This window comes from Gopherus flavomarginatus, chromosome 10 (genome assembly GCF_025201925.1).
Source record: "Gopherus flavomarginatus isolate rGopFla2 chromosome 10, rGopFla2.mat.asm, whole genome shotgun sequence".
NCBI classification, from domain to species: Eukaryota; Metazoa; Chordata; order Testudines; family Testudinidae; genus Gopherus; species Gopherus flavomarginatus.
The window spans coordinates 14217394-14238368 of NC_066626.1; the positions used below are offsets into that span (position 1 = coordinate 14217394).

The 20975-nt window shown below is 40.5% G+C and overlaps 1 protein-coding gene across 2 annotated transcripts in view; it reads right to left on the minus strand.

The window, feature by feature from the left end:
* Nucleotides 1–20975, minus strand: part of SPAG16 (sperm associated antigen 16) — an 817531-nt gene that overhangs the window by 223728 nt on the left and 572828 nt on the right. For both annotated transcript variants that reach the window (XM_050916165.1, XM_050916164.1), the window contains one exon: nucleotides 14601–14727. In XM_050916165.1, coding sequence (XP_050772122.1) covers nucleotides 14601–14727 — 127 coding nt within the window. The remainder of the gene's footprint in view (nucleotides 1–14600; nucleotides 14728–20975) is intronic.

Below are 20975 nucleotides of genomic sequence, written 5' to 3' on the forward strand. Positions count from 1 at the left end.
GGCCCTGGGCTGGAACAAGCTGGAGTAGGTTGGGCCCATGTCCCCTGTTCACTCCACCCCTGGGGTAGCAGTACTTCCCCCTCCTTGGACCAGGAGGCCTGTGCTCCTTCGACACTCCTGCCGGAGCCCCACAGACTGCGCTTGGTGCTCGCCCCTGCCAGAGCCCATAGACTGGGCTGGTGCTACCACTCTGCTTGGTTGCAGGCCAGAGTCTTGACTGTTTGCTGCCCTGCTCTGCTTAAATGCTGGTCAAATAAAACTTCTTCCACTCTTCCTGGGTGCAGGCCAGAGCCCAGACCTTTTATGGTCCGGCCCCACTTGAAGGCCAGGGCCCGTTGAGAACAGCTAATCCCCCCCTTTTTTCTTCGCTTGGAGAATACTCTAGGAGACCATACTGCAAGGAGGCGTGGCCTCTTCAGAGGCGGATGCGAAAGGATGGCCATGGCAGTTTAGAGGTAGCAAGGAAAGCAGGGAGGGAGATGCAGCTTTTGTCTGGTGAACAGGTGAGAAGGAGGCAGCAGTAGGAACCAAGAGATAGAGGAGGCAGCAGCAAAAGCCACAGGCAGCTGCAGCAGGGAAGGGTCAGCAATGAATGGTTTGCTAGATGAGAAATAGGTAGATTCATGCTCCCAAGGAAATATGTGGACAAGCATGGGGGTTAATGGGAAATCACAGTCTAGGAATGATTACGGAGAGAGGAGGGAAGATGTTGAAAGGCACAAGTCTAATCCTGAGCAGGGCAAAGATGCAAGACTAAAATCCACAAATATAAAGTAACCTACAGGGCCAGAGAAGCAGGTGTAGGCAGCCTAGAAAATACCTTGTTAACTGTTAACAGACTTGATAACTAGTGAGAGACAATACACAACTAATCCTCCTTCCTCCTCAGCTCTGTCCAAATCCATTCTTCCACCATGTCTTCTGCCCCTACCCCCAGACCCACTTTCCTCCTTGGGTACATCGACACAAGGATAAAGAACCCACAGCTAACCCAGATCAGCTGACTCAAGCTTGTGGGATTCAGACTCTGGACTAAAAAATTGCTGTGTAGACGTCCAGGCTTGGGCCGGAGCCTGACCTCTGGGACTCTGTGGCCTAAGTGTTTGAGTGTGTGAGAAGGGGGTGTCCACCACCTCTCTGCCCACTCTCTACTGGAGAGTTGGCAACACACTCTAAACTACCAGGTTGGCGAGGCTTGGGTATTGAGGAGAGCCAAGAATCTGTGGCAGATAGCCAGGTTCATATGGGTTGGAGCATGCTGCAAGAAGTCTGGCTTGAAGATAAGATAGGTCCCTCTCCTTCTGTTGTTATAATACTTCAGCTACAAGAGGGAGTCTGGACAGAGCTATTGCTGGAGCAACAAATTCTATGGAAATGGACATTAGCCAAGAACAGTGTTGCACACTTCGCTTTAGTAATATCCTGAGCCACTCTGGTCTTGTTTTCACTATGAAAAATGGTATGTTTTTAACTCAAGTTAACTAACTCAAGGTAAAATCCTACCGGGAACGAGGCATTTTGGAGTTTTCGCACAAGTTAGCAAGTCAAGATAAAATCTAACCTTTAAACTACAAATTGCTTTGTCTTCCCTAGGATTTTGCTTGGACTTGGTAAATTTCAGTTAAGCAGATACAACTTTTTGTAGTGAAAAGAAAGATCATGAGCATAGGACTGGGAAAAGATTTGCCCTCCTTGAGAGAAACCAAATGCCTACTGGGCCAGTACAGGCATGGGAATAAACAGGAATATTTTGATTACCGTTACTTAAGCAAAGCCATAGATGTGCATAGGGCTTTACAAACAAACAGTGATGGGTCCCTGCCCTGAGGTGCTTACAATCTAAATGAGATGCAGTACAGCACAGGCATTTCAACAAAGAAAGAAGGAGGGGAGGGGAGGTGACAAGGGGGAAGTTGGGTACAATGGCAAAAGGTAATGAAACGCATTTACTGTTACATATGCAGTTTGTTCATCTTTACCATGTAGCTGAAATGCAGACCAGGAATCAGGAGATCAGTGATGCCAGAGTTAACTAGAAGAATGACAAAGTTATAACTCTATTTTGGGGTTCATTCTTATGACTATACAAACATAAAGCTTTGCTTTTGTGGTTTATGACACTACCAGAACATCTTCATAGAATTATAACCCAATAATTCACAGCAGCTTGTTATTTATTCCATATTTCAGTGTGACTCATAAGTTCCCTTGCACATCTAAGACAGGAATTAAAAAACAAGACATAGTATTCACAAGTGTAGAACAAAACAACAAATAAAAGATATTTGCTTCTAGTTAACTCTTCATGCTAGGAACTAGACCCTACTTCTAGCAGAAAGGTTCAATGATATTAAGAGGCTAAACCTTTTTTGGAACTCTTGGTTTTCAAAACTGCATACTTCAACCTTTGACCTGGTTTTAGAGAGGTCAGACTTGAATAATGTACATAAACTGTCACAGATTTTTAAAATAATCTGTTTTCTAAGAGAATGTACATCCACTCAGATCTTGAATACAATCCTCATGAATTCAGATGAGCACAAATCAAACTGACAACACTGAATATCCTCAATATTTTGAGGAATTATTATCTAGATCTTAATCTGCACCTTAATTTTCTGGCTCGGGCGTATCTCATTATATAATTCACACAGCTATGGATCCACCAGTGCCACTTGATTTGCCTTCTCTAATAGTTAGTCACTTTCTGGTTGCTCTAGGTTTAGCTGGCTTGGGCAGCTGTACTTTGAGGTCTATGTGCCAACTTTGCTGAACTTGGCCTATGAACGTCAACTTCAACAAGTCAAATGAATGTAGAGGGTAGTAATAAATTTGCCGAGAGGACAGCATCCCAGCACACAGGAAACAGTATCTTGAAGCTCCCAATAGTCAAAGGTAAACATGACCATAGGAGATTCTCCATTAATATTAACACTATTTAAAATGTTTTATCAAAATCAGTATTTCAAAATGAGGAGTCTAAAAGGTAATCTCTGTGTCTCATTGGAAACAAGAGAAAGAGGGTGGATGGTTTAGGGATTATACTCCTGGGGAATTCTGCGTCACTGTGCACACACAAAATTAATCTCCCACGCAGAATTTTTTTTTTCTCTCTGCAGAAAATATATTCTGACAGAGAGGTGTTGCAATTATGCCTTTCACCCACCAGACGCTGCTGTGGCACCAGAACAGAGGGCAGCCGCTCCTGAGTGGGAGCAATCAGCTGCAGATAGGAAAGCAATGAGTCTGCTTTCCTCACAGTGCCCTGCCCGTGAGGCCAGGTCAGGAGGCACGGGATGTTGGGGGAACAGACAGTGCGGGGCACATGAGGCTGCTGATGAGTCACAGATTTGAGTTCAGAAGGTCTAGTGGAGGACACATGGGGGCTGAATGGCAGTGGGGGTGCAGGGACACCTGGGGACAGGGGTGAGGGAGTGCAGGGTCACCTGAGGGAAGGAGGGTGCAGGGCCACATGGGGACAGGAGAGAGCAGGGACAGATGGAGACGGGTGGCAGAGTGTGAGTACAGGGACACACAGGGCCAGGGACAGATGTGTTTGAGTGAATAAGAGAGGCTAGGGGTCAGCCTGGTCTGCATCGGGGAGGCTTCCTAACAATTCCTTTCCTCCCCCCCAAAAATCCCCAGTTCCATACTTCTCTCACCCACACCAAACAATCCTCCAAGTTCATATGCAGGCTCCTTCCCAGCAGTTACTTCTCTCTCCCTCTGCTCCTCTATTACCCAACCTCCCCCCTCCGCAAGCCTTTGCACTGCTTCTGAGGGGTGAGGGAAATACATTTCTATATTGTAGTTTTAAATTAATTATTACTCAAAGTTTTCTATTAATATGCCCAGTAAGGAATCTATTTATCAAAAGTCATTTCCTGAATTTTTTGTTGTTGTTGCCTGTCTTATTACAGACATACTTGCTAACAGGTATTTTGAAATAAGTTGTCAAAATAACTTAAACTGGTGTGATTATATTGTGTTATTTTGACAAATAAAATTATGCAGAATTTTAGAATATTGTGCACAGAATTTTTATTTTTGGCAAAGAATTTTTAATTTTTTGGTGCAGAATTCCCCCAGGAGTAAGATTAATAATTAGACTACACAATTCAACCCAATTTAACCAGGCTTCAGTCAACAAAAAATAATTCAAACTCTTTTGTGCCTCTCATGATTTTAACAGCCGAGTGACCAGCGGGCTCCAATCCTTCTTCACTATGTTCCAAAATACATTTAGAGTGTAGCTTTTGCAATCCAATGATTCAATTTTGCACTGAGAACCACATCACTGGACACCTGCACCCACATGAAGATGCACTGAGGTCAATGAGTTGTGGTGGGAGGTTGAAGGATTATGGCCCAAAGCAGGTCCCCAGTGATTTGAATACATTACCATCTAGCACTTGTTATGTGGCTATGAGAAATGCAAGGGTGAATCAGTCCAGTTCCAGTGTGACAGGACAGATGTCCATACCATAAAAATGCTACACCATCATAATTAGCACTAATAAGCAATCTCAGCAGACAGCTTGAAAGCTTATACACACAGACACACATCCCCTAATGTTTGAGGCACATTAGTGAGGCAGTACAGAGGAATCTTGTTTTGTTGTAACCCCTGCTGCACATGTTCTGTATATAAATGAATGACTTCACTCCCCAGGGCTATGAATCCAGCACCTTTCCCAAGCACCAAAAAGAAAGAGTTATAACATCATCTAGCATTCTATGTATTTATAATTGTTTGTTATACTGCATGATCTTTCCTTGTACGACCCATGCCCTTTTGTATCTGTATTTTCTGCTGTACATGGTTCTTTTTGTTTTCTCTGGAACAGAGTGTCGTTCCTGTTCACTGAATGTGGTAACTTGGAAAAACTATGAAGTAGCACTAATAAAACCAACAATCTGGCATATTTGATTTGCATGCATCCTCAGTATTTTGAGGCAACTCTGGTTTAGATTCTACACTGTATAAAACTTGTATGTTGCAAGTTTACTGCTATAAACATTTTGCAGACTATGTTTTCCAGGCAGGCTATTTAATTTGCTAAGCAAAATGAAAACCTCTATATGCCTGAATTAGAGCTCTTGCACGGGACTATTTTTTAATCCTGCTACTGTCCCGTCCCACAGTACCCATTCCCCTGGCTCTCGCATTGTTTATTGCATATTTTACCCTGCTCTCTACCTCAAAAATCTTAGATTCCACAAATTACACAGATTCCTCCATGCTATTAAAAAACAAAACTAAAAGGACTGGTTAATATATTATAAACAGAATTCAGACACAATTTTTACGACTAAAAGAATAAAACAAATCTTGCTTAAGCCATGTAAAAATATTTTAACTCCGTGAAATGATATCTCTTTCTATTCCTCACATAATTTAAGTATTTAAACCTTTATTTAAAAAAATAAAAAATAAAACCTTTCTTTACACTGCCAAAATTCTGTTTATGACAAACTGATGAGAAATGTTAGATTTTTCCTGCAAATTACTGCACTCTGTTTTTTTTGCCCATTCAATCCCACCCACAGCTAAGGACATTTTATCCACTCCCGCTATTAGCATGAAGCATATTTTCTCCTCTTTTAATCAAGCCATTCCTGATGAAAGGAAGGGCATAAACTGGCACATGCACACAGACTGTGCAGTGTTATTGGAACCAAGTCCCGTCTCAAGATATTCCAACCATTTTACAGAGATATGTCAATGTACCCCCAAGTTGATGTCCTCTTCGAGTGCCCCCTCACAGCAAGGAAGCAGTCTCCCTTTGAAACTTGCAGTAGTGCTGTTGTCTGGGTTAGATAACAGGAAACAACATGTAGGCAAGTTTTCAGTAACATAGTTAAACAACATCCATCCTTGCTAACCCATCTGGTCTAGAAACTGAGGGACTATGATCCTGGATCTGTGTGCTCAAAATGTATTTCTTTATTACAGATTTGGAGATCTTCTATCAGCAGGACAAAATACTGATTTTCCCAGACACGGGGTTCAACCACAGAACTTGGCTGGGAGAAAGTTTTAATTTTCAAATACAAAGATCAGAGTTGTTTTAGGTATGCTGGATATTAACAAATATTCAGCAACAAGCTAAGTTCTATATTTTCAATTGGCTTTATCCCTCTGCCTTTATTCTATAAACCAAGTGGTGATTGGGTAAGAGTAGGCAGAGCAGATTTCTGATTTTTTTCAGCTGCCTAACTAGAGGAAGAATGGGGGAAAAAAACAGCATAAATTTATAAGGGAAAATCCACTCTACTCTGAGAAAACACTATTCTTATAAAAGAGGGGCTGGGTTTCTTCTTTCCCCTAAATTCTCATGGATCATTTCTCTTCTTCCCTCTACTGCCTTTGATGGGTTCTTTCAGCCAGCAGGAGCTAAAAGCCAGGAGGCCAGATCATGCAGAGCAGACAGAGAGTACAGGAGTAAGAAGATCTGACCCCACGGCCACCCTAGTACTAATTTTTGAACACTAGAAGAAGGGGTTTAGACAACCTCTGTTCACCCTTCTTCCCCCCACACCCCGTTTAGTTCTCATCACTTTCTGATTTCTTCCTTTTTCTTTGTCTCTGAAAGTGAATGAAACATGGCCCTTCAGCACATGCTTGTGGGCTGTCCTCCCCTATTATGTATAGCATGGTACTATCAGCAGTATGAATCATCCTAACCAGTGAAGAGATGGGCAGGAAAGAGATATGCCCATGGCTATTCCTCCTCTGTGCACTGAGAGGGAAGCATGTTGTCCCAGCACACTTTCCTCATTCTGTGAGTCAGGATGTTGAGGGAGTGATTTTGCCCTACAATCTCACCCGGAGTTCCTCCTTGGATAGGGGGGTGCCTTCCTTTGGGGTGAGCAGCCAGATTCTTCTCATGCTTCTCCTGGTTATGAGTCAGCTGGTGTTGAGTTGGGTCCTGTTTTGGAGGTCAGCATATAATTCTCAGTCAACATTACTGCTTTCTACAGTCCCAGTGTCTCCGGTCAATATTGTACCACCCACACCCATACTCCAGGTAGGAGGATCTGGAGAAATTGCTGAAGGTGCAATAAGACAAGGAGAAGAAGAATAACAAGAGGGCCTGTATCCTAGAGTTCCAACCAGGGAACTGAGTGCTATTTCTGCTACCTACCTATGAATCCAAGCTGTTGGCTCTTGGCCAGGGTCCTTTGAAATAGTGAGACTAGTCAGGACTGTATACTACAAAGTTTGCCAGCCCAGGAAGAGGAGAGACACCCAAATATGACATGTCAACTTAGGGAAAGTGTGGAAAGAATGAGAGAGGGTCTTCATTACTCCATTCTCCTCCGAGACCAAAGTCAGTCCCTGTGCCATGATTGTTCCCCAGTCAGGGACCATATCAATTGAGGAAGGCTTATAACCTGACCAGGAACAACAGACACACAAACTCATCAACATGTCCCTCTCCGTGTTTTCAGCAACAGCAGGACAGACGCACCGACTGTTCCATTGTATAGAGACTGAATCTGGCCAGAAAGTGTGAAAAAGTGTATGACCATAACCCAGAAAACTGTGGGTGACTGTGTGACAAGAGCTAGAGAACATGCTGGCCATGAGAGTTGTCGAGGAGTCACACAATGAGTGGCAAAGTCCAAGAGCTCTCACCCAAACAGGATGGCACAACAGGGTTCTGCACAGACTTTCAAAAAATGAATGTAATATTCTAGTTCGACACCTACCCCATGCCGTAGGTTAAAGAATTGCTAGAGAGGCTGGAGGCTACCAGGTACATATCCACCCTTAACTTAATCAAGGGGTACTGGCAGATTCCTCCTTGGCCCCAAATTCAGGAAAAAGACAGCCTTCTATATGGTCCTGGTCAGTTTAGAACCATGCCCTTTCAACTGCATGGGGCCATGGCTACATTCCAGAGGTTAATGGATCTTGTATTGCGCCCATATAGTCAATATGTGGCCACTTATATTGACAATATTATCATCTACAGCAGGACCTGCAACTATCCCATAAAACACCTCACAGAGCTCCTACAGACACTCCAAGAGGCCGAGCTGACAACTAACCAGGCTAAATATCAATTAGCCAACCGGGAAGTGAGCAACCTGGGACACACCATGGGCAGGGGAGGGCTATGCCCATTAGTAGGGAAGGTAAAAGCCTTGTCAGAATGCCCTATCCCCTCTATGAAGAAATAAGTATGCTTCTTCCTGGGGCTAGTGGAGTATTATAGGCAGTTCATACCTGACTTTGCCACAATAGCTGCACCCTTAACAGACCTACTAAAAGAGACCATATTCAAGAAGATCTGGTGGACCAAGGCTGGCGACAAAGCCTTCCACATGCTAAAAAAAACAGGTGGTCTAGGAACCCTTTTTATTTCATCCAGACTTTTCAAAACCTTTTATTTTATAAAAGGATGTGTCGGACATTGGGCTTAGAGCTGTACTATCACTAGAAGTAGTGGGAGAGGACCATCCTGTCCTATATTGTAGAAGGTAGCTCTTTCCCTGAGAAGCCGCCTATTCAGTGATAGAGAGGGAGGCTTTAGTGCTAACACGGGCTGAGGATGCCTTGAATTACTAACTGTGGGACCAACCACTCCAGCTAGTGTTCAATCACATGTACCTACAATGGCTGCAATCCATGAAGGAGCACGACAACCAAGTCATGTGGTGGTATATGTCTCTGAACCATATTGCTTTCAAGTACCGCAGCCAAGTGGTTAAGATCATAAAAATGCAGACGTCTTTTCCTGAGATGGTGGGTGCAGTGGGGAGCTGTCAACATAAGTAGACCAGTGACTCTGAAATGAAGGGCACAGTTTGTGATGAGCTGTGCAGGGCCCACACTGAACTAAGGCAGGGAATAGAGCAATACTGGTCTAGGGAACGTCCCACCCCTCAACAGGTGCAGGGCACAATTTAAAAGGACACTGGTACCCAGGAAAAGAGGGAAGGAGCTGCATGTGGCACCTGGATGCCAGGCTGATGCAGAAAGCTGTGCTAGGAGTGGCAATAGCTTTGTGAGGGCTACTCTAGGAGCAGGGACTTTGATTTCCCATCCCTTCTCCTTGGAGTTGAAAGCCCTAAGAGAGATTGACTGAACAGGCCACGAAGAGACCGAGGAGAGTCTGGTAAGCCTGTGATGGTGCCCCAACCTGAGGAGCCCCAGACTGGAAGAAAGCAACAAAGGGAAAACATAATTTGGGATAGCTCAATGACTGAGCTGGTCACTTTGATAAACCCCTCGGGTCGTAGGTCAGGACTCGCTGAAGTGGGATGGCCTGAGTCCCTCTACCTTGCCACCCTGCTTTTCTCTAGTGGCAGAATCTCAGGGGGAGCAACTGGAGCACACAAGGGTGATGAAGCCACAGCCAGTGACCCCTCTGGGATGACTAGGTCAGCAGAAACTGTAAGGCCACAACCTGAGCGCTAGGCCAGCTGGTTATCAGGCCTTCCTGATATAGGCTCTAAGAAAATGAGTTAGCATTAATGGGAGTTATTTGCTGCTGTCAAAGCAGAAGTGTAAGTATTTTGAACAAGCTCATCTAGTTTCCTTCCAGTTCTTCTGTTGTTCATGTCTGCATTATTCATCAGAGACCACCACACTACTTCAGAGCTTTTACCTTTTGATTGTGCTCTTCAGCCCTCAAATTAAGTCATTGATAAGGTCTGATGGATAGATTTTGAACACAAGCTTGGCCACTGTTATGCTGAGCTATTTTACCAATGTTTAAGTCATTTTTAACCCAAACAGTAAATATCTGACACGCTTGCTGCCTTCCTATTTGAATTCCAGGGACATTAACTTCACAGCAGGATAGGAATGGCATCACCTGTGTTATTATGCTAGCATTCTGCTGCAGAACAGTATGGAAGAATAAAAAGCATGTTTGAAATTAGCAGACTACACTGCAAAATAAGTGACAAAGTCTGAAAGCAATCATGAATAGTGACATAAATTGTACTCTGCACAACTGAACTACAGTGGTTGCCACTGAAAAGTCAGCATTTGCCAACAATAACTAAAGAATGATATCTGAGTTACCTAACTATTTCCCTATAGTTAGAATACAAAATAAGCACAGTATGGCCCTAATTCTGCAAAGAGTTATGCATGTATTTAATTTTATACATGGCTATCCCACTGAAGAGAATGGAATTATTCAGATGGGTGATGCTAAGCACATGTGTAAGTCTTTGCAATATGAAATCTCTAATTACAGAATTTGACATTTTTTTGCCTCAGACAGTACTAAATCAAATATGACTTCACACATATAGACAAATACATGCTCTGATTTTTTAAATTTTGTTTCCAATTTTTTGAAACCTCAGTGTACATGCAGGCTGAGATGACTGAATATTTGGATTTGTTTTTATTTTCTTCAAACAAATTTGACTAGGACTGGAAATTACTCATTAGAATGTGAGGAATACAGATGTATGGCAGCCATCTTATCTTGGACAGAACTAACCATGCAGGTGAACTGTGCTTTAGGGGCCTGTGATTCTCTCATGTTTCTTACATTTAACACTGGATACACATTACGATTACCACAAAGAGAAGATGTTTACTTTGATGTGACAGCATAAAAATATTCTGCTGAAAAGCCAGAATGCTTGTATTTCTATGAAACTGGCAAAAAGAAAAAAAATCAGCAGCTTTGCTTGGCATGAAAATCTTCAGCTTTACTGCCAAGAGATTCCACTACTGAATTGTGCCCTCAGTTACACACATGTAATCCAGTGGGAATTTGGCTCAGTGTTAGGATGCTTCCAATTCAAATTCAGCAACAGGTTGTGTTTCTTTCCAAAACATTTAGGAAGTTCCATGATCAGCTAAATATTATTTACTCTTTCATAATCTCATTTCCCTGAAAACAACATATTACCTATTTAATGAAAGCATCATGGATATTTTTTTCAATCTGCTGAAACAAACCACGCATGCTATCAGAAAAAAAAAACATGCAAATTTCATTCATTTCCAAACACTGCAAAATCAGCTTTGTGATTATAAAGATTTATGTTCTGTTCTCCTCCAAAATTCTCCTGATGTGTCCATTTGACTTAGACAGAATTGACATGCTGTTCTCTGCAACTCTCTATTATTAAACATAATGGATGACTTAGGCTAATGATTTAAGAGCAGGATGTGATTAATAATGTGAATAGAAGCTTTAAATCCAACTTACAGGAAAATAAACCAGTGTATAATTTTCATGTTTCATTAGAGAACATCTTTAGATGTATGCCTTAATACTAATTGATCCCAGAGAGGTGAGAAAATGCACTGTTCCAGTCTGACTAATGTGACTAAACTGCTTTTCATGTTTCTGGAAGAGACCATTAGTATAACCTGATCATTCAGTATTTGTGAAAGAAATAAGGTGTTCATGATAAATTAGTCACTTAAGTGCTATCCAGATATGAGCAATTTATCTGAGATTTGCAAGACACCCCAAGGGACACAAGTAGAATAAACATGAAAACTATTTTAAACAGATACTATGTTTTGGACAAAGACCTTTTCTACAGTAGAAAGCTATCCGTTCTTGAAAACCAGCGCAGGTGAACGGACACTGAAAAGGGTTTAATTCCAAGTTTAGTAAAGGGCAAACCATAGTGATCACTATATCAGAAACCGGCTAATTTTTATAGACTCACAGCACTGGAACAGACCTCAAGAGCTCTTCTAGTCCAGTCCCCTGCACTCAAGGAAGGACTAAGTATTATCTAGAACCATTCCTAACAGGTGTTTGTCCAACCTACTCTTAAAAATCTCCAATGATGGAGATTCCACAACCTCCCTAGGCAATTTATTCCAGTGCTTAACCACCCGGACAGTTAGGAAGTTTTTCCTAATGTCCAAACTAAACTGCTCTTGGTGCAATTTAAGCCCTTTGCTTCTTGTTCTATCCTCACAGGTAAATGAGAACAATTTCCCTCCCTCCTCCTTATAACAACCTTTTAAGTACTTGAAAACTGTTATCATGTCTTCCCCGCCCCCAATCTTCTCTTCTCCAGACTAAACAAACTCATTTTTTTTTCAATTTTCTATCATAGGTCATGTTTTCTAGACCTTTAATCATTTTTGCTGCTCTTCTCAGGACATTCTCCAGTTTGTTCACATATTTCCTGAAATGTGGTGCCAAGAACACAATACTCCAGTTGAGGCCTAATCAGTGTGGATGTCTTGCGTACAACAGTCCTGCTAATGCAGCCAAGAACATTTGCTTTTTTTAGCAACAGTGTTACACTTCTACCTCATTTAGCTTGTGATCCACTATGTCCCCAGATCCATTTCTGCAGTACTCCATCCTACGCACTCGTTTCCCATTTTGTATGTGTGCAACTGATTATTCCTTCCTAAATGGGTGTACTTTGCATTTGTCCTTATTGGATTTAATCCTATCTACTTTAGACCATTTATCCAGTTTGTCCAGATCATTTTGAATTTTAATCCTATCCTCCCAAGCACTTGCAACCCGTCTCAGCTACATATTGTCAGCAAACTTTATATGGGTACTCTCTATGCCATTATCTAAATCTTGAAGATACTGAACAGAAGTGGACCCAGAACTGATCCCTGTAGGACCACACTTGATATGCCCTTCCAGCTTGACTGTGTATTACTGATAACTACTCTCTGGAAATGGTTTCCCAATCAGTTATACACCCACCTTATAGTAGCTCCATCTAGATTACATTTCCCTAGTTTGTTTATGAGACGGTCATGTGGGAAAGTATCAAAAGCCTTACTAAAGTCAAGATATACCACATATACCGCTTCTCCCCATCCACAAGGTTTGTTACCCTGTCAAATAAAGCTATTACGTTGGTTTGACTTGATTTATTCTTGACAAATCCATGTGACTGTTATTTATCACCTTCTTATCTTGTAGGTGTCTGTAAATTGATTGCTTAATTATTTGCTCCATTAACTTTCTGGGCACTGAAGTTAAGCTGACTGCTCTGTAATTTCCTAGGTTGTCCTTATTCCCATTTTGTTCGTGAACAAATGTGTCCTTATTCTCATTTTGTTAGTAAACAAAGCAGTGCTGGTGAGATTTTGGTGCTAATGTGTTAGGCATTAAGTTATGGTAAAAAAAAAGGGTATTTTAATAAAAAGAAAGGTCTTTTTTCCAATGCAGTTTTAACTTTATTTTTATATTTCAATATTCACTCTCTTCTTGAATTAATCATACTTCTGTCAAACTTCCTGAGAAACTAACTTCCATATCTAAGAACAATGAGTCTTGATTGGTTCATTTTAACTTGTGCTTAATGTTCATGATTCTTATTAAATTACCTTCTATCTTGTCGGTTTCTATGATCCATAAATAGAAAGTGGCTAATTAACTTCAGAATATTCCACTGTCCCCTTCACAAGAACATCTCTCTCACATCTAACATTTGCGTAACTATTACAGCAATGACTTTTTCTCCCTCTTTTACATAGTTCTCCTCCACATAATTATTTTTCATATCAACATGATCTCCTGTATACTGTGCATATTCTATATTTTGGTTGTTTTGTGCTGCTAGAGTAGTGCAAAGGGGACATAATACCAGTTCAACATGCTACTTGAGAATTCCCACAGTGTAGGGAGGAATACCATGGTGATAGATGTTCTCTCTGCTTTTTGGGCCAATCCTTTAGATATTACCATGGGAGGTGGAAATCTGTCCCTCTTATTTTATTCGTAAGAGAACTTTTATTATTACATTCTTTATCAATGAGGATTAGACATTTAAATTGTGGTGCTGACTGAAAGCAACAGAGATCAAGAAGTTGCAACGTTCCAAACATCATGCATCATTCTGTACTGTGTGAATGCCTATCACTCCAGGCGTTTATGCACACAGGAAAAAGTGAGAATAGGGAAGAATAAGAGGGAGAGATGTATATTTTCAGCCAGTATCCGCAGCGATATATTCCCTTTTTTGAGAGAATGACCCATAACTCATGAGAGGTCAGCAGTGAGTTATGAAGGCCATTCCCTCAAAAAGAAAACATATTAGACCTACACATTATTGTGTCCTCTATTCCTCCCTGACCCCCAACCATTTTTCACTGCTAAATTTTCTTTATAAATAATTTGAAGTCAATTTTAATGCTTATGAACCAGACAGAGCTCACTGTCAACTGTTCTATTTGCAGAATAAATACAGCATTGCTGTAGCAGGGCAGTCTTCCACACACAGTCTTACCATTGTTCTCAACTCCATTCTGCAGTTGGCATTTATAAGGGTGGAATTCAGCCCTCAGCCTTTCTGCTAAGAATGCTAGTAAGGACAACAATTAATGCTAGGTGTGATTGTTGTTCCTGTGATGTTCATATCTGTGTATTAGCAAATGTACTTAGATGAACAACACATTTCAGAGGTCCCCCAAAGAGCTGTTACATGGTCATAATTTTTTGGTCAGTAGATAATACCTGAAGATGAATGGCTCTGTATACTACTGCCAAATCCCCTAACACCACACTTGATTTTCTACACCAGCTTTTAAACTTCTTTTCATTGATCAACCATTGTATTTGCACAGTGCCACTAACTTCCGTACATTCGGAAAGAGTCCCAAACCACATATTACTCACTGTTCTGGCATCCCAGAGAGATAGGGTCTTGTCTGCAGAGCTGGTGAGAATGGTGTTGGAGAATGGAAGAAACTCTATACTATTGACCGAATCCTTATGTCCACGCATGGTGCATCTGCATCTCTCACTATAAAAGAAAACAATGACAGAAATATAACTCTTGCCATTAAAGAGAATCAGCAGTCTAGAAGACAATGGCAGTAAAAGAGAATCAGATTTCAAATGGAGTTAATTGTCTCAGTTACTATTTTCAGAGAAGTTAGTACATAGGGGAAGGTTTATAGCACAGGCTAAAACAACCATCATCAAAAGGTTCCCTATGCTTTCTATAGAGTTATTTGAACTTTTGAAAGGTTGAGAGGTACCCACTGCATTGGAGAGAAAAAGATCAAAAGACAGCAAAATAACTTACCATCTTACTAATATGCCAAAGAGCATTTATACAAACTATGGCTCTACAATGAAGAAAGATTAAAAAAACTGGGCACATTGAGTCTTGAGAAAAGAAGACTGAGGGGAAACTGATAACCATCTTCATATATGTTAAGGGATGTTGTAAAGAGGCTATGATCAATTGTTCTCCATGTCCACTAAAGGAAGTACAACAAATGATGAACTTAATCTGCAGCAAGAGAGATTTAGGTTAGATATTAGAAAAAACTTTCTGGCTATCAGGGTAGATAAGCTCTGGAACAGGCTTCCAAGGGAGGTTTGGGAATCCCCATTACTGAAGGGTTTTTAAGAACAGGTTGGACAAACACCTGTCAGGAGTGGTGTAGGTAGACTTGGTCCTGCCTCAGCACAGGGGACAGGACTCAATGATTTCTTGAGGTCCTTTTCACCCCTATATGTCTGAGATTCTGTGAAATAAGCGTCTCAGTTCAGAAGTGTTCAAAATACTGATTTGATTTGATTTTTATTATATACTTTGCTTTACCAATGATTGAGATTTGGATTGGTGATGGTCAGGAGAATGGCATGGGAAGGGGTAAGCATAGATGAGTCCAACCCAGAAACATTTAACCAACTCTCCTCTGCTCTGGAATTTTAGGGTTTCCAGAATGCACCTCTACTTCTGGAACAGTTTGGATGGGAAGGATAATGAGCTTATGAAAACCCCAAAGCACAATTCTTTTTTGCCCATATCGAGTTGTTGCATCCTTACTTGCTTGTCAAGCCAGTTTAAGGTTTCAAAAGGATTAATTTACAACACAACTCCCCCCTGCCAGAATTTTACAGTTAGTAATATAATCAGTTCTGTCCTGTATGTCCTAGTGCCTCAAATAAAGAGTGGCAGATAAACTAGCAAGCTAACAGAAAGCAGCCACCCACAACTACCCACTGTAATTTGAAGCGTTAGTTCAGTATTTTACTCATTGCACATTTGGTTTAATAGCTAAAAACACACCAGTTCTGAGCTGGCCACTGAATACATTGGGCTGGCAAATTAGATTACTGGAGGGTGTGTGTGGGTGGGTGGGTGGGTGGGTGGGAGGGAAGGGGCAACTGGAAAAGGCCAAATTTCTTACAGCATTCTCTTGAGGGAATTCTCAGCAGAGGGAATTAAAGATTTTGTGATTTTTGTCCATTCCTGCATGATGCCAGAAGACTCATAGAGCTGTTGCAGGGTTTTTTTGTACTAAAAACATTGGAGATCAGATGCAGAGCACTAGAGCTTAAAGAGGCTTGCCAGAGGCTCACACTGTTCTGCCAGAGAAAAGTGAGTTCCCAGACTTACTTAAGACTCTTTTCCATTTTCCAGACTAGAGCGTATATGTTGCTCCACATCTGAAGATCAGTATTGTCTCTGAAGAGGGTGTATAGGGGAGTATGTGTGTGTAGCTGCTTCCAAAATGGAAATTTTACCCAGGAAATATATTTCAAATACACTGTATATTGTACATATTATTCTATTATAGATATTACATTATACTATATATTTTATACTATTTATAGTATAGTATGTGTTATTTTGTAATAAGGATCCAGGTTAAAGAATCTGTTATTTATATCATACATGTAGCTTCCTGGCTTTTAGAGATTACTGCATAGTTTGTCTGATGTTCACGATTATTTGTTATGCAGTGATAAAGTAACTTATTATGTTTTATATTCCCCATGGTTACACTGCTTTAACCATCAGGACAGATATACATGCATGTGGGCGTATGTACATCTCTGTTTTCAATGGTGATTAGTGATTTTTGAGTACCCAAGCTGATATGCCTTAAGGGAAACTGATTTTCAGATGGTGGGTACTCAGCACTTTCTCTGAGAACCATGTAAGAGACTGACTGGTGATGTTGAATGCCCACCTGGAACTTTTGAAAATTTAGGCCAGTTTATATCTTAATGTAACATTATATTTCATTAGAAGAAAGAAGAGAGCAAGAACGAGCACAAGTGTGTTTTGGGGGATATACTTCTGTACAGTAATATAATAAGATGATTTATATCACGCTCTTCCCAAAAAGTAGCTGAAAACTACATCTTATCTGTTTGTGGAATAGGACAGCATAATAGATGCGTGGAGAGGGGGAGGAAGAGTATTGTTCATGAGTTCATAAGGCCTAAAATGGGGCATCCCAGGCAGACTGGCTGCAAGAACAGACTTGTGAGAGATTAATTAGGTGCCAGAGCAGGGAGGTCCCATTCAGAATCCCTGAGCAAGGTGAAAATGGACTAAAGTGACAGACAGTAACAGCAATGGAAGAGAAGGAAATGAGTTGTACATTTCCATCAAGCACATAAACACTTAGGCTTGATACACCTCTCTCTCTCTCTCTGCAACCTCCAAACCAATGTGCAGTGATGAGAGAGCTCTCTGACGCTCCAGATTTAATTTACCATTCTGGTAACTGACTGACTGACATTTCTGAGCACCTCTGACTGCTATATAAAACAAACTCATCTTCCCTTCCAGCCAAGAGATAATTTAAATGAGAGTGCATTTCTTGCATACAAGCTCCCTTCTTGTTTGAAGGGAAAACTTTTGTCTAGATGTTCTATTGTGGCAAAGAAAAACTTGGTTTGAAGCAATATACCAACCGACTCTAGCACATCTTGTACACAGTGGGCTGGATTCTACACTTTTGACATGTGAAGAAATCCAGAGAAACTCCACTGTTTTAAAACTAGTTGCTCCAGAGATAGCCTGATGAAACAAAGAACAGAATCCTTTCTTAGTAAAGCAAACACTCATTATAGATGGGCTTAGATTCAGAAATTTTTGGGTAGCTCAGAAAATAGAGGAAACCACCTATTCCTAGAATGTTAGGTATTTGTACCAACCTAACAATTTCCTTAAAGCCCCAGCCACCGGAGTCATATGAATACATGAGTATCTCAGCTTTCATTTTTTTAAAGTAAGTTTTTAGCCCTCATGTTAGCAGAAAACAGATTACAAATGTGACCCCGGTGTACCTTAAAAAAAACAGAAGGCAAATGGAAATAACCCAAAATTTGTTAATTTTTTTTTAAAAATGTTGATTTGGGGGGAGGTCCTGACTCATGATTATTGAATATTTGGGCTTGGCAATTGTGATAGTGTTCAAATACCGCTCAGTAAAAATTGCTAAGCACTTTATTAGCACTTTGCCAAAGACTCCAACACCTTGCTACTTTGTCAGCTATCACCTTACACACACACTCTTGTCAGTTTAAAAGTCTAGTGAGCCATAGATTATGTGCCATGTAATTCCACCACACCTATCTGCAGCCGCCATTCTGGGTTTGCTGCTCAGAGCAGCAAGTTCCCATGGTCTCTTTTTGAAAATAGAAACACCCTAGCTGTAGGATATTAGGTGCAAAGGGATCAGCTGATGGTTGTGTTCACGCTAATGAATCAACACAGGCTGGCAATTGAAGGTGTGTCCATTTCAAAAATAGAATCAACTGCACCAGATTTTTAAATAAAAGAAACGATTAAAATAAATGGAAAAATTAATCTTAAAATGAGGCCTTGTATAGTAAGTGACAATTGAAAAAAAGATCATGAAGCAGCAACACACTTTAATTATGCAATAATACACATGCAACTTATCTTATTCCAATGCCATATTAGGCCTTGATTCAAAAAAGGCACTTAAATAACATGCTAAACAGTATGCCTCAAAGAGCAGCATCTTTCCTAACAATTGTTTTCTCAAATCATAATATGGAAAATAACACGGAACTCCTTTTTCATATCTATCATATAACATCCTACCATCTGAACTGCCTTTGCTATCAACTAAAAACGTGCGGGAAATTTGCACCACAACGTGATTACCAAATAATCTACATACAGTAGTTTTGTGAAAATTTTGCAAGATCACACACCAATCTCAACCCTGTTCAACTGATAGAATTGGACCAATTAAAAGGAGAATACCACCAACAGAAACACACACTATTAGTTACCCACTATGTGACTTTATCTCCAAAACGTGTTTAAATCAGGCACAGAACCTTTCTAGCCAAGATCAAAAAAGAAGTATAGCAAATGGGCTGGCCTGAGACGTTAAAATGCCAGTTTGTTTTATGATGTTATAAATACATCCTATCACGTCTTTATATTTTATTACCTCTATTTTATTTCTAGGTAGCTTCACACATGACACATCCAATTATTCATGTCAAGAATATAAAACTACTAGTATTTCAGTAAAAAGTGCCTACCATCACTTATGACAATGATTTTTTTCTTGACCCATTATTTCACTAAACATAACCAGGGTTTCATAAGACATTGATGAGCGGGGACATATCCGCTATAAAACATATTGGTCTTAGAAAAGGTTCAGAGGTGTATAATATTGCCAATATGACCCATTCAGCTCAATACAATATATTTTTTCATTACCTCCCTTCAATAAAATGAAGTTATCTTCTAATTCTGAATACTCAGTTTACAGTCACTGTGTAATTAATGTTTGTACAGTGCTTTGAAGAAGAAAAGTGCTGGAGTACATAAGTGCTTATTATTATTTTTGTAAACAAAGAAATTCTCTTCTCTAATGTAAATTTCCATACACTTAGAAATAAAATGATGATCAAATAATTGGTTGTATAAATAATTGATATTAATAATACTCAGAATTTAAAGTATTTTCATCTTCAAAATCCTGGAACAAACATCTATGGTGCTATAGTGTGCAAATGGATCTGTGTGGGCAGTCCGCTGACTTCAGTGCTGGTTCAGGGGGGTCCTACCTGCACAGATCAATTTGCAGAGTCTAGCTCCAAGTCACTAAGCCTCACAACTGCAATTATGTTGCCTTATTCACAGGCTAGGCTTTCTCATTGTACACTTCTAAACCACACTGGTGGGTAAAATTAAGATTAAGTGCCAAATCTCTCATTATTCACATCAGCAATCCCATTGAGCTCAGTGAGACTACTCATGGGAGTAAGGCAAGCAGTGGCTGGAGACTGGCTACATTAGAGTAGCAACCCAATCCTGCTCCCACTGAAGACAATGCACGTTTTGACATTGCTTTCAGGGGGAACTGGACTGGGCCTTAGTTTATCATCATGAGAGGTTGGCAGTCCAAACCCTCAGTCCAGTACACAAGAAACTGAGCATGTAAAAAGAAACAGACCCCTGAAGCAACGCAGACTTGACTGTTAAATTAAAAACTCTCCACTCTTCCCTCCATCCCTTCCTCTTTAGTCTGCTAATATCAAACCCAAGGCTTAACTGCTAGAAACAACAAGGGGAAAAACCCCACAAGATAGTATGATGTTTTATTAATATTTTCTAGGTATATAAATAAACACATTTCCTCTGACTCAGCAACCTCACAAGTCAGCAATAAACTATCGTTATAGTCTTCCGTTATACCTCCTTGAGAAAAATGAAAATTGAGGAATCTCATAATTTAACTGTGACATCTCCATTCTTAAAGTTCTGAGATGGTTCAAACGGTTTCTCCTTTCATTAAAAAGATACTAGTCAATTTTAACTGCTTACATTTTGGTCTTGCTGCAGAATTTTAATTTACACTGATAGGCAGTGTAAATTAAATATACTTTTCCTGTATTTTGAATGGAGCTGAATTTAACATGGCAGTTATTCTTTGACATCAAGTTATAAAGTATCTTGCCATGACAAAAACATAATTGGCCCTGCTCCGGTTGACAGTGAAGTCAATGGCAAAACTCCCATTGATTTCAATGGAAGCAAGATCAGGCCATTTGTTTACACAACAATGTAATCTGGTGCAAACGTAACCAATGGAGTCATAGCAATTCTGGCAATATGTTTGGTTGGCTAACAGCTACCCAAGTACTAGAAGAGGGAATGCAGAATGCTATTTTGGCTCTGCCCTTGCAATGAACACTACGCAGGCCAATCCTTCTCCCCACATAGTATCCCATTCTCCATATGGGGCC